This window comes from Vulpes vulpes, chromosome 10 (genome assembly GCF_048418805.1).
Source record: "Vulpes vulpes isolate BD-2025 chromosome 10, VulVul3, whole genome shotgun sequence".
Lineage (NCBI taxonomy): Eukaryota > Metazoa > Chordata > Mammalia > Carnivora > Canidae > Vulpes > Vulpes vulpes.
The window spans coordinates 5,017,669-5,030,927 of record NC_132789.1 but is presented as its reverse complement, the minus strand read 5'-3'; the positions used below and the strand labels follow the sequence as shown (position 1 = coordinate 5,030,927).

General features: G+C 52.4%; 1 protein-coding gene across 2 annotated transcripts in view; it reads left to right on the top strand.

Annotated features, from left to right (window-relative positions):
* AACS (acetoacetyl-CoA synthetase) overlaps window positions 1–13,259 on the top strand; it is a 56,745-nt gene that overhangs the window by 27,532 nt on the left and 15,954 nt on the right. Inside the window, exons 8-10 of one of the 2 annotated variants that reach the window (XM_072722668.1) lie at window positions 527–674; window positions 5,565–5,645; window positions 8,745–8,869. In XM_072722668.1, coding sequence (XP_072578769.1) covers window positions 527–674; window positions 5,565–5,645; window positions 8,745–8,869 — 354 coding nt within the window. The remainder of the gene's footprint in view (window positions 1–526; window positions 675–5,564; window positions 5,646–8,744; window positions 8,870–13,259) is intronic. The other variant, XM_072722669.1, reaches the window with a different exon arrangement.

Below are 13,259 nucleotides of genomic sequence, written 5' to 3'. Positions count from 1 at the left end.
TTTGCCTGGAAGCATCTCTGTTGTAGAAGCTGCAGTCTTTGGATCTTGGCCCCACCTACTTGTTCCGACCTTCTGTGGTTCAGAAGCTCAGGAATCTGGTCCCTCCCTTCCCTCCCTGCTCCTCACGGAGGCAGCACAGATGTGTGTTAGATTCACAACCTCCTTAACCCAAGTTTGCGTACAAACTGGGGATGTGTTAATTCTAAGTGATCCTCTGCACAGTGCTTGTGAAAGCGCTCGAAAGATTCTCAGAAGAGACAGTCCTTGGCCCTGCCAGCATGCTAATAAAGCAACTCGATATTTTCACTCGTTCAGTTAGTTTCCCTTCAGCATGAATTTGAATTTGTAAGATTTGACTTCTCTCCTTCCTCCTGGAAAGTTTCCAAACCAGGTTTGTTTCCCCTTGAAATCCTACAAGGTAGCCTTAGAGGGCAGTGAGTGGCCACATCTTGCCTGGGAAGACTCAGCGGATGCACCTGAGCATTCTGTTATGTTCACTGTTTGTTTCTGTATGTTTTGCCCCCAGTGTGTTTCTGGATGATTTCCTTGCAACCAGGAAAGGCGAGCAGGCCCCACAGCTGGAGTTCGAGCAGCTGCCCTTCAGCCACCCACTCTTCATCATGTTTTCGTCGGGCACCACCGGAGCGCCTAAGTGCATGGTGCATTCCGCTGGGGTACGTTCCCCACTGTTTGCTCCCCTGGGGTCTCCGAGCTGCTGAAAGTAGCCACCGAGTCTGCACCCCAGACCACCGTCCCAGCCAGACTGCACCCCCTCCCCCAGAGACTCTTATCCCGCAGCTCCTCTTTAGGTGGGGGTAGTGTGGGGATGTGAGTCTGAGCCCAGGTCCTGGGAGCTGCTGTGGGTGTCTGTTGCTGCTGTGACGGGTACAGAGGCTGCGTGGTGCCTCCAAGGCGGGGTGTGCATTGGGTAAGCCCGTGACTTTCTCACTGTGGCTGTGACGCCGTAGGTGCTTGTAAATGTGGTGGGTGGGCCCCGCCAGCACCTATGAGCACATCGAGGGTTATGAGAGGTGCTGGTGGTGGTGCATGAGGCTGTCGTGTTAGCAGCATGTGTGTGGATGTGTGTGTGTGCTCCATGGCATGGTCAGACAGAGCTGCCTGTGGACTGTGGTCAGACGCTGTGACAGCTGCTGGGTCATGTTGGAAAATGCAGGTAGCTGAGAGAAGCTCACCATGCCGCAGTATTTGGCTGGGGCCATCGTCACCGAGCACCATGGGCTGGCAACTTCAGCAAGAGAGATGTGCCTCTTATGGAGCCAGGGGTGGAAGTCTGAGACCAGGGGGTCCAGGGTTGGGTGCTTCTGAGGCCTCTCTCCCAGGCCTGTAGACGGCTGCCTTCTCCCTGTGCCCTCACTTGATCTTCCCTCTGTGTACATTCCTGGGGGCTCGCATTTTGCCCCAATTTCCTCTTGTAAGCTCATCAGTCAGATTGCATTAGGACCCGCCCTTGTGGTCTCTCTGACTTTATCACCTCTTTAAATGGAGTCACATTCTACGGTCCTGGACCTCAGGGCTTCAGCATATGTGTTCGGGGACCCCCAGTTTGGCCCACGACGTACTCATTTTCCTGTGAATTTCATTAGAAGTCCAGCTTTATTGAAGCACCTGAAATGAAGCATGAGATTTTATCTGTACCAATTAGTGACTTTAACCTTTTATTCTTGGAACAATCGCAAACCTTTAGGAAAGCTGCAAGAGCAGCATGATGGGCTCCACAGGCAGGCACGTCAGCTAGACTCCGCCACCCTCAACATTATCAGCATCCCTTCCTAACGTTTTCTGCAAAGACTCTTCTGCTTGGCTTCTGTCTCCGTGTGGTACACATGTTGTTCTGCTTTTCGCTGAAAACCCCTTAAGAGTGAGTTGAGAGTCGGCCCTTCACCCTGGATACTTCAGCACACGTCTCCTGGGAACGAGAATGCTCCCCCATACGCCCTTTGTGTGGTCGTCATGTTCAGGAAGGTCAGCATTGATGTGATACTGTTACCTGATGTGTGGCCCCGTTCACACGCTTCTGCCTTCCCCACAATACCCCACACAGCAGCCTGCTTCCACGCCTTCCTGTGTCCTCACTCTGGAGCTGCTCCTTACTCCCCCTTCGCCTTTTGCGACGTTGGCATCTTGGGAGTTCAGTTGCTAGTCTTGCAGAATGGCTCTCTGGATTCGTTGGGTGCTTCCTCCTGGTTGGATCTGGGTGACACCGTCTGGAAGTGATGCTGTGTTTTTCTCAGCACATCACATCAGGAGGCACCTGATACCCATTTATTTTATACTTGTCATCTAAGCAGGTCGCTTCTCAGAGATACAGTTCCTGGGGCATTTGGTGCTTTTCTCGGACCACAGTCCCTCCTGGCCTCATGCCATCCTATCCTGCTCCTGGCCTTGATGGGAAAGCTTCCTTCTGACTCCAGTGCAGTGTCTTGGGCGGGTTTCGGGAGCCAGCATCCTCCTGCTGCTCTGTGCCCACGGTGCTTCTTCCAGATGCCCTGCCCAGGCTCTGCCACTCTCTATACCCGCTTTCCGGTTTTCTCCCTCACTTGGCTGAGCCTAGAGGGAGGAGAAGAACCCCGTAGTCTCGGGGTCAGACGTTGTCCTAGCCTTCTCTTCTCCCCCGGCTCTGAAGAAGGGGGATTATCCCAGAGGAGAAAGCTCCTGTTCACAAACAGCTTTCTAGCTATCGCTTGATGAGATGGCGGCATTTGAAAATCAAATATAGAATTTCTCTTATTCTAGTTCATTTAGCTTTTACAGATGTTCCCTATGCCTGGAAGCACTCTGAATCCCTTCCACAAAAGGGGGACATTTCCATTTGAATCATTTTAGAGCCTTATAGAGCTTTTCACAGAGTGTTTCCATCCGAATGGGGAAAGGAGCTAGCTAGTGAGGATCCATTATTACCTGGATTTGGATTCGCTGAAGGCCTGATCTCAGATGGTGACACGGAGCTGCCAGATACACCAGGAACCTCAGGGCCAGGTGGAAGGGAGGGGGACTTCAGGGTGCCTATAAGTAACACTGGCCAAACCTAGTTGAGTTGCCTTTTTTGTAGGAGTGAGTTGACCTTGTTCAAACCATCCTGTTTTATTAAATCAAGCCGGGTGTGTTCAGAGTCTAAGATGTCATTTACTGTGGTTACTGGAATAACATTCTCCTTGGAGAGGGGAGCTCTGGTCTGCTTGGTCGCATCGAGCTCAAGAGAGGAGCGTTTTTAGAAACCTTGTAGACAAGGGTGGGGTATGTGTGGCAAAACAACAGACATTTTAGGAAAAACTGAAATGTCTAACTGCACTTTTATTTTTAGTGCTTTTTGCATAGTGAATGTCACTTTTAGGAGAGGAGCATAAAAATGTATTAGATATAATGTGGCTTGCTCATAAAATCATCATGCCTTGGTATATTTAGAGTATGGAAAAGTCAGGAAAAATCAGACTTATTCTGTCTTCACTAGGCTCTTGCATCTCCAGAGAAGTGACTAAGCATCTTGCCTCTTTTCAAGAGTTACCTCAACAGGAAGCTTAGAGACAGTGGGAAGGGGGAGGCGCGCACAGTCAGGGGACACTGGCCGTCCCCCTGCTTTGCTGGTGGTGGTGTTCCTGGTTTGCGGGCTTGTGTTTTCTGAGTCAACATTAGGTCTCAGAAAGCAGCTTGCCTCTTCTTTCTATGAAATTAAGTTCCTCTTCTTGTTTGAGATGTATGATGTCATGTTGCTCAGACTTCCTTCCTCAGACTCAGCCATAAATACTTAAAAATTAAGGGCAAAACTACTGCTGTGAATTAAGGTTCATTCAGAGAGAGATTCTTGAGAGAGAAGCAAAGCCTGGCTTGTTTTGTGCCGCCTGAGAGGAGGAGGATGAGGCACAGGAGAACAGATGTAGGGTTATAAATAGGCCAGGCTCGAAGCAGACCTCATTGATGAAGATACAGATCTAAACTAAATACCGGATTTTAAGTCTAAAAAAAAAAAAAAAAAAAAGGGAGGGGAATTTGCTGTAGGCTCTTGGCGTTTGGGAGCCCCCAGCCCTTTCAGTGGATTTGGTGTGTGAATGTTTCACGCTTACTGGAAGAGTTCAAGTGGTTGTTATCTCCAAGCCAGTGCCCACCGGCTCCAAGGGAGAGCGCTGTGGTGTGCAACTCTGCATGAAAGCTGGTGACCCCCAGGTTGGTGGCTGTCTCTTACCCCTATGATGTCCACTTCATAAAGCCACCAGCAACCGGCTCCTGGAGTCTGCAGGTGGCCTCGGGGATCCTTAGAAAGGTCCTGGTCCCCCCAGAAGCCTTTGTGCTGTGGTCTGCCTTGCCCTTGAGTGGCTGTGATCATTGATGCACATTGCAGGCCTGGCGATGGCCTTGGTTCTGGATGGCCTCTGGAATAGGAGCCCTGGCTCTTGAGTTGGAGAATTTGTTGGGCACGGTTCTTTCCATTGAGCTTTGAAAAGGATCCTCTCCCCCTGCTCGGTTGTTTTTATTTCTCTTGGGTATGAAGAGAAGAGGATGGGTCATAAAGGCTGCTTGTGATACATGGGTCCTTGCTTTAGCCCCGACCATCCCTAACAACGGGGGTCCGTTGCCAACAGCCAGGTGCTCCCATCTGTGGAACAGACTGAAGGATGGTGGCTGGTGCCCTTCAGGGACCTCTGAGGGACAACACCCTGTGGCCTCAGGATCGCATATGAGCTCCACCTAGAGATGGGACGAGAGGCATGTAGTGGCTGATTCAGGGCCCCTTGCTCTGCCTTCCCTGTGGTGCTTGGAGGTGGGTTGCTCCCTCTCATCCCCATAAGCTGCAGACAGGACAAGTTTGGCACAAGGGGAGTAGGTGCTGGAGTATTACAGCTGAAAGTAAAACCCCAGGAAGCTCTCCGTGCGCTGATACAGAGCTCCAAGGTATGTTACTTGGGAAAAGCAGAGTGCAGGGCAATGTGTCCAGTAAGAAAAGCAGCATAAACGAATAGATGCTGCTGGGCCAGGAGGATACCTGGATATAGACCTGGGAATAGATGCAGGGCTGCAGGAGAACCGGGGGCAGGGGAGGGGCCAGCACAGTGTAGGCTGTGGGAGCACCGGGCTGGGCATGTGCACCTCCTGTGAAATGTTGAAATAGAGAAATAGTGGACTGTGTGAGGGGGCTGGGGGTCTGACTGGGCGTGTGGGCTGAAGGCAGGGTCTTGTGCTCTGTGGCCGGAGGCTGGCAGGGCCCCTCCGCCAGTGCTGCCCTGCCATCCGCCTTCCAGGTCCCCGCGCTGGAGGCACACACTGTCGTGCGCACTCCTGTCCTTTTGCCCCTGGCTTTGACTTTGCCTCTCCAGCCTTCTGGGCCTGGGGTGAGGTCCCGTGGTGCTCCTGAGCTCGCAGGCTGGCTGGAGCTGGTCAGATGCTGCTTCCCCCGTCCCTGACTGTCAGGTCACTTCATGGGACTACTGCTCCTCTGAGGAGTGTGCTTGCAATTCTGCTGCCCCCAAGAAGGCAAAGGGAGGTTGGCTTCTCCTCTCCCCGGGCTCTGTCTGTGCCGTGTGCGCTCACACCGCGTCTCCGTCTCTCCCCAGGGCACCCTCATCCAGCACCTGAAGGAGCACATTCTTCACGGCAACATGAGCAGCAGTGACATCATCCTGTATTACACCACGGTGAGCGGGCTCCTGAGGGCATTGGGGGGGGGGTCCTCCTGTCCTCTGTGTCCCGCCCATCACTTGCTTTGGTTCCTTTGGGACCAGTGTGATTGGGTCAAGAGTTTTGTGACAGGGAAATTCTCTTGCATTTAGCCAGGTGGGTCCAGTGGGAGCACACAGGTCCTCGTAAGAGGGGAGCAGGAGGGTCGACATCAGAGGGAGATGGGCAGAGGGAAGCAGAGGTCAGAGTCACACAGGGTCACAAGCCAAGGGATGTGAGTGGCTTTTTGAAGCTGGGAAGGTCAAGGAAAGAGATTGGTCCTAGAGCTTCCAGAAGGAGTGTGGTCCTGCCAACGACACCTTGATTTTAGACTTTGGACCTCCAGAACTCTCACATAATGAATTTGTGGTGTTTTAGGTCGCTAAGTTTGTGGCAGTTCATTGGAATGGTAACGGGAAACGTATCCAGGTGGCTCTTCCAATTACTGTGACAGCTGGGGGTCCAGGTGTGGAGGCCAGATTGGGCTGGAGAGAGTCTATCCTGGACCAGAGCTGCTCCCTACTGTAGGATCAGACTAGAGAAACCCTGTCCCTGCCCTGGGCATGGGTGTGTGTGCTGGGCTGGTGCTGCCCTCGCAGGAGGAGTTCTTTTTTTTTTTTTTTTTTAGACTTATTTTATTTTAGAGAGAGAGAGAGATCTCACAAGAGTGTGCAAACAGGGGGAAGGGCAGAAGGAGAGGGACAAGCAGACTCCCCACTGAGCACAGAGCCCCATGCAGAACTCAATCCCACAACCCTGAGATCACAGCCTGAGCGACAATCAAGAGTCAGACAGTCAAGTCACTGAATCACCCAGTCACAAAAGGAGTTCTTTTCTGCCCCAAATCCTTGATGGTGTACCTTGAACTGAGCCTGGCCAGTTTGTACTAGAGGTGTTTGTACTAGAATCCTGGAGAGGCTCTGGCATTCCCTGACCAAGGATGGGGGCCCAGGTGCCCAGGGAAAGCAAACAGAGCATAACAGAAGCCAGCGTCCTCTGGGTCAGATGTCACTGGGACATGGGATGAATGGGGTCCTGCCTCCAGCACATTCCCGTGGTTTTGTGTGGGATGTGCATCATTAAATCAAAGGTTGGATTTGAGCAGTTGGAGATATTCCTGTGCTTGTTGAACTCTGTAAGATGAGCACTTAGGATGAGTTAAAGGAAGGGAAGAAAACTCAAAGTTGGCTTTTTCCAACTGCAACTATTAAGAGGTTTCGGAGTGATTTAGCTCTGTTTCCTGGATGACAATTCTGTGCTGGGTTTTTAAGGAAACAGAATATTGGAGGTGTGTTCGTAGCCTTTGAGGTTAATGGCCAGGGACCTAGCTGTGCCCTAAGGGATGGAGCCCAGGACTCCTCGCCATCACAGGATGGGGAGCCTGGGAGTACTCTGCATGTGTGACCGTGTGCAGGCTGCCTCATTGCTTGGTGTGTTCAGCTGAAAATCAAGGGCTTGGGCCCAGTCATTGGGGTTTCCTGGACCCTCCTGATCCCCTCCCCACATGGGCCAGTGGTGCTGGGCACTGCCGGGCTCAGGGCCCTTTTCACGTGGACAGCCTAGCAGTGTTGACAGAGTGTCGTTTTTTTTGAATTGCAGGGAGGCCCAGGCAGGTACAACGATGTCCAACTCAGCTGACTCCCTGGGACTTGTGGTTTAAAAAGACAGGCTTTTGCATTGAGGGGAAGTTCACAATGAGAAGAACTCAGATCTGAGGAGGTTTTCCCAGAGGCGTTTCACTTTTCCCAAAGCATCCTGCCCAGGAGGGGTGGGCAGGTGGCCTCTGCTGTGGAGCATGCTGGCGCCCAGCCTTGGGTGACAGCGGCTGCAGCAACTCCGTGCGGCGCGAGCCAGGCCTGCACCGGGTCACTGACCAGCGCCTTTGACTGCTTCCTAGGACAGTGAGTTGGCCCGGCCATCCTGCTGCTTGGCTGCCTGGCACTGGTTTCTTTTGTTACTAATAATTCCTTAGGAGGGAAGCTCAAGTAGGGATGTTAAAGCCTCCTTAAAAGGCAGCTCAACTAACTTGAGATTTTTGTGCGGCCCCAGAGCTGGAGGTGCTGAGGGGAAGGACAGGTAGCCTTTTGGGGGCCCGCTGAGCTCTTGAGCACGTCACTCAGGCCAGAGGTGCTCTTGTATGGAGGTTCTTAGCTGGGCCACACCAGAGAGCCACTTGGGGTGCTTCCTCATGTAGCACCATGGCCCCTTCGTGGGATCTGCGCACAGGGTGCCGGGTGAGGCAGTCCTGCTGGTGGGGTGTCCTCCCGGCCATCCTCACCTCCCAAGCAGAGATTCCTGCTGGAGCTTTCATCTAGCTCCCTTGCTCCCTTGCTGTGCCGCTGTGTTGGGTCCACCCTGGAACTGCCCACAAATGCCCCGTGTGGATGGGCATGCTGCTGCCATTGGGTTCTTGAGCAACTTTCTGCCTTAAAGTTTTTCTTAAATAACAACAACAAAAAAGCCTAACTTGCATTTGGGAAATATTTTACCTGGTACACACATCCTCCCAGTGGTTGGTGGTTCTCACGCACGCAGTCTGCATGTTCCCGTGGCACATGGTGGTGCCTTCATAGGTCTCCAGTGTGTGCCCAGCCACGCCTTCGTTGGTGTGGAGAGAGTTATGCTGCACATTGTCTGCTGGGCTTGTTTTACACTGAAGCTCGTCCCAGACACTGGTTCCTGTCAGCACAGACCTCGTTCTTGCCAACAGCTGAGGTGTTGTGAAAGTGATGTGGGTTCACAGATTTGGTGTCTGGTGTGCACGGGGGGGGGGGGGGGGGGGGGGGGGGGGCGTGTGTGTGTGTGTGTGTGTCGTTCCTTTCCATTTCCTATTGTGCCCAGCAAGGCTGCCGTGAACATCCTTTGGCCCATGTTAGTGCACATGTGTGCATGGATCTGTACAATAAAGTCTTGGTGTGGAATTGCTGGAGCAAAGCATCGTGCATCTGAGATGGGCAGTGCCTGCAAACCGTTGGCTCAGTTTCAGGAGGTTTTCTAGGGACATGAGAAGTTGAATGACAGAAGCCAGGTCTCCTGGCCCAGTGCTTGGTTGACATTGCCCCTTCTGTCTGTTCCAGGTCGGCTGGATGATGTGGAACTGGATGGTGTCTGCTCTTGCCACGGGGGCGGCTGTGGTCTTGTACGATGGCTCCCCTCTGGTACCCACGCCCAATGTGCTCTGGGACCTGGTTGACAGGATAGGGTAGGTGCTGGAGATTGCCACTGCTGTTGATTGCTGTAGCATTGGTGCCTATGGAGTGCTTGGTCCCCCTTGGAGGGTGAGGGAGGATGTTTGGGAGGGCGTGGGAGAGGGTGATGGAGGGCGAAGGGGAGGGAGGGTAAGGGGGAGGGCATGAAGGAGGGCGTGGGAGGTTGAAGGAAGGGTGGGAAGGGGAAGGTAGTCCTGACAAGGACTCACTGGGCAGATGGGGGCCACCTCCAGGACTGGGAGTGAGTCTGAAACATCAGGGTATCAGGAGAGGAAATGTGATCTTGTGTCTATAACGGTGGAGCTTAAGAACTGCTGCAGAAGCCCAGGAGAAAGGGAAACAGGGCCAGCAGGGATCTGTCTCTTGGGGCTTCTCCAGCTCCAGGATGAAGGAGAGTGTGAAACAGGCTGTTTGGGGAACAGTGTGGATATGTTTACAAAAGGGAGGGGCAGAGCCCAGCATTGAGGCATTGGCAAGGTCTGGGCTTCCCACCACTGACCTTCTGAGCCCGGAGGTAAGAGGAGAGTCCTTTTGTCAGCTGTCCCGTGGTGTGGCCGGCTGTCCCCTGGAATCTCCTTAAACCCGTGACCAGATTGCTCCAGAAGGCTCCTGTAGATGCTGCATGAGGGTGTCTGAGCCTTCATGTGTTCCATGGTCGGCTGACAAGCAGGAATCCTGAGGAGCAGAGGCTGAATGTGGGGGAGGATCCAGAACCCCTCCCTCTCCCAGTTCCCTCTGGGAGCATCACTGTGGGAAACTGTCAGGGGACTGTTTGATGAATGTTTTCTCTGCTAATGAATAAATCATAATTGGCGGAAGCGTCCTCAGTGCTGCAGCCCGTGGTCAGTGCTGGCCTAATGATGGTGGTTCCAGAAGTGAGACTCGAAGCAGCAGAGCTCTGGGGCCTGGGAGCAGCCGTGCTCTGAAATGCGCTCATTACTTTGAGTCTGTTCATGGTGGGGGAACAGAAGGAGCCACTAATGTTTTTAAATCCTTGGCCATTAATATTTCAAATATAACTTTGCCTGGCCTGGGTAATATTTAAATCTTGACATTTGGCTCACAATATTGACGAAGAAGGTTATTTCCTAATGAGACTGTTTCCAGCGAAAGGTTAATCAAATCCCTGAGAACTTGGATGACTTCAAGAGCTTTACCCTTAATACCTGTGAGCCAGGCTCCAGGTAGGGACACTTTTGTGTGTGTGTGTGTGTGTGTGTGTGTGTGTGTGTGTTACAGGAAGAGGGATAGAAGATGTGCATTATTGGGGCTCAGTGCTAATGAATGTGAAGGATGAAGGGCTCCAGGAAAACCCAGCTGTGTGTGTGTGCACACAAGTATGCAAAAGTGTGTGTGCATGCATAGGCAAGAGTATGTATGTCTGCATGTGTGGATGAGTGTGTGTGCAAGTGTGAGCAAACGTGAATGTGTGAATATGTGTGAGCAAGAGTGAGTGCAAACGTGGTTTACATGCACAAATATGCATTTGTGTATGTGCACGCATGTGAGTGTGCATGCCTGTATGTGTAGGTGTATATGTGAATGCGTGAGAATGTATGTACACGTGTAAGTGGGTGCATGCAAGTGATTGTGTACGTCTACACATGGAGGTTTGTATATGCATGTGAGTGTATGTGTACATATGTAGGTATGTATGCATGGGTATGTGCATGTGAGTACGTGTAGGTATGTTTGTGCTTGCATGTGAGTATACGTGTAGGTGCACCACATGCACATGCATGTGTGCTTGTGTACTGTGTATGCATGTGTGTGTGTACGTGTAGGTGTGTATGCACATGCTGTGTGTACGTGTAGGTGTGCATGCATGTGTGGATCTGTGCATGTGTAGGTGTGAGGAAGTGTGTATGTGTAGGTGTGTATGTGGGTGCGTATGAGTGTGTGTGTGCATGTGTAGGTATGTACGTTCACGTGGAGGTGAGTGCATGTATGTGTGTGAATGAGTGTGTGTGTGCATGCATGTCTGATCATTCACAGGTGTGTTTTCTGGGTTGTTGTGGTCGGCAGGTCCTGAGCCCCCAATTGGCTTGTGCCCCAGATGCTGGAGACCATCACAGGGCTCCTCTAGACCTGGCCGGCAGCTTACCTGCCTGGTTCATGGGGGCGGGGGTGGCTCTGCAGCCCAGACAGGAGCTGGGAGAACGGGTGCTTGGGAGGGAGGACTTCAGGCCTCAGACACCTGCTCCACTGCCAGCGGCCGCTGAAGGAGTGCAGGTCAGGTGTGGCAGGAGACCCTCATCTGAGCTGTGCTCCCCCTGCTGAAAATTGAAGCTGAGTTATGTACAGTCACATAAAATCTTATCTGTCTGTGGCGAGAGGAGTGGCTCTTCCAAGCTGGTGGACAGCAGAGTCCCTGCAGGGCCATTTCAGGGCCTTCGGGTCTTTAAATCATGTCAACTAACATAGGAATGAAATCTTTGCCGATTATTAATGTTGGTCCAAAGACTTACTGACACATTTGATAACTGAGCGTTTACTTTGTAGACACAAACAAGATTCTTTTAAAAGATCAGTTTTCTTTGTCATTTAAAGTATATTTCTGAGCTCTGGGATTCTGTCTTGGGGAATATTCGGGTGAGAGTTGGTGCCAGAACCCTGGGGTCTTCTGTCCAGCTTTGCCAGTACCTGGGCCAGCATCAGAGCCACCTGCAATACCCCGTGTTACCTGTCTCTGGGTGAGAGAGTCCGGGTGGAGCATGGTGAGGGACTGGCAAACTCATCTCACACAGTGCACTTGCTGGACAACCATCTGCCAGGGTCATTTCCACACCCTGCAGGTATTCGCATGCCTGCTGGGTCCTGGGGTGTGCGCAGCAGTATTGGAGGTGAGCAGGACCCTATCCTTGGGCTAGCATCAGAATGGGGAAGAAGGAGAGAGAAACATGTGGTATTAGTGCCCGGAGGTCAGGGAGATCCCTGAAGGCAAGGGCACTGGGGCTGGGCTTGAACCTCCCGGCCTGGGGAGGGGACATGAGCATATTCCAGGCAGAGGGAATGGCGAGCACCTGGGCCCTAAGGTGCCTGGGATAGTGCGTGGGGAGAGACCCTTGTGCTGTGAATGTGAAGAGTGGACGTGGGGCCAATATGGAGGGTGGGTGCTTTTCTGCATGAGACACAACACTGTTGGAACATTTGAAGCAACATAACCCAGTTCATGTTTTTATTTTTTTATTTATTTTTTTAATTTTTATTTTTTTTAAATTTTTATTTGTTTATGATAGTCACAGAGAGAGAGAGAGGCAGAGACACAGGCAGAGGGAGAAGCAGGCTCCATGCACCGGGAGCCCGATGTGGGATTCGATCCTGGGTTTCCAGGGTCGTGCCCTGGGCCAAAGGCAGGCGCCAAACCGCTGTGCCACCCAGGGATCCCTGGTTCATGTTTTTAAAGTCTAAATCTTGCTCCCATGTAGAGAATGAATTGGGGGGGGGGGGGCAGGGACAGACATAGGGAGACTGGGGGTCTCAGGCTGATAGAAGTCCCCAGGCATGGAATGGGTGGCCTGGGAGGCTGTTTGTGAGCTGTCCGTGGGGCACCAGGGCTGACGCTGGCCCAGCTGGGAAGCTGCCTCATGCTTTGTACAGTGATCCCCAACTGTACTCCCTACACATATGCAGCACGGAGTGCCGACACAGAGTTCCCGTGCTTCTGTAAACATCTCATGCAAGCCCTGGAGACTGATGGGGAGACCTTTCCATTCTTCAGACAAGTAGGCCTGTGACCCAGGCCTGGTACCTGCTCAGAGTCTCTGTACATTGCCAAGGTCACAGGGATATACCTGAGGCTTGAACACTCTTCAGTTGATTTTGGGGGCCTGGAGGGAGGGGATGAGCAGAATAATGAACATTGTTTTAGTGTGGTTGGTGACTGGAGATCTTGGTGCTGGTGGCTGGGGCAGAGACATTCCACCATCAGAAGGGGATAGCATCCCTGGTCTTCTGTTAAAATGTAGCTACTCCTAAAGGGGTGGCACCTTAGTCCTTGGGGATGATCTTGAATTTGTGAAGCAGATTGCCTGAATTAATGCAGTAAACACGGGGGATGTGGGAAGGTTGTATACACCTCCCCTAAAGCCTCCCCATCCCCAAACAGCCACCTCTAGGGCACAGTGACCTAGGAAGTGCCTGAGGTCTTGGGGGAGGTGCTTACTGGTGGCAGGGTGGTGGTGGAGAAGAGAGAGGTGCCAGTGGGGATGGGAATGACAGCAGCCTTAAGGCGTATGCCCAACCCAAATCACCCCGTGCCCTGAGGCCCTGTGCCTCCTGGCATCAGATAGCATGTGGCTATCTCCCTAGAGGGAGATGCCACCCAAGAGCGAGGGGATGAGGTTTTTGCTGCCTAGAGGAACACAGAGGGACCTTGACTCT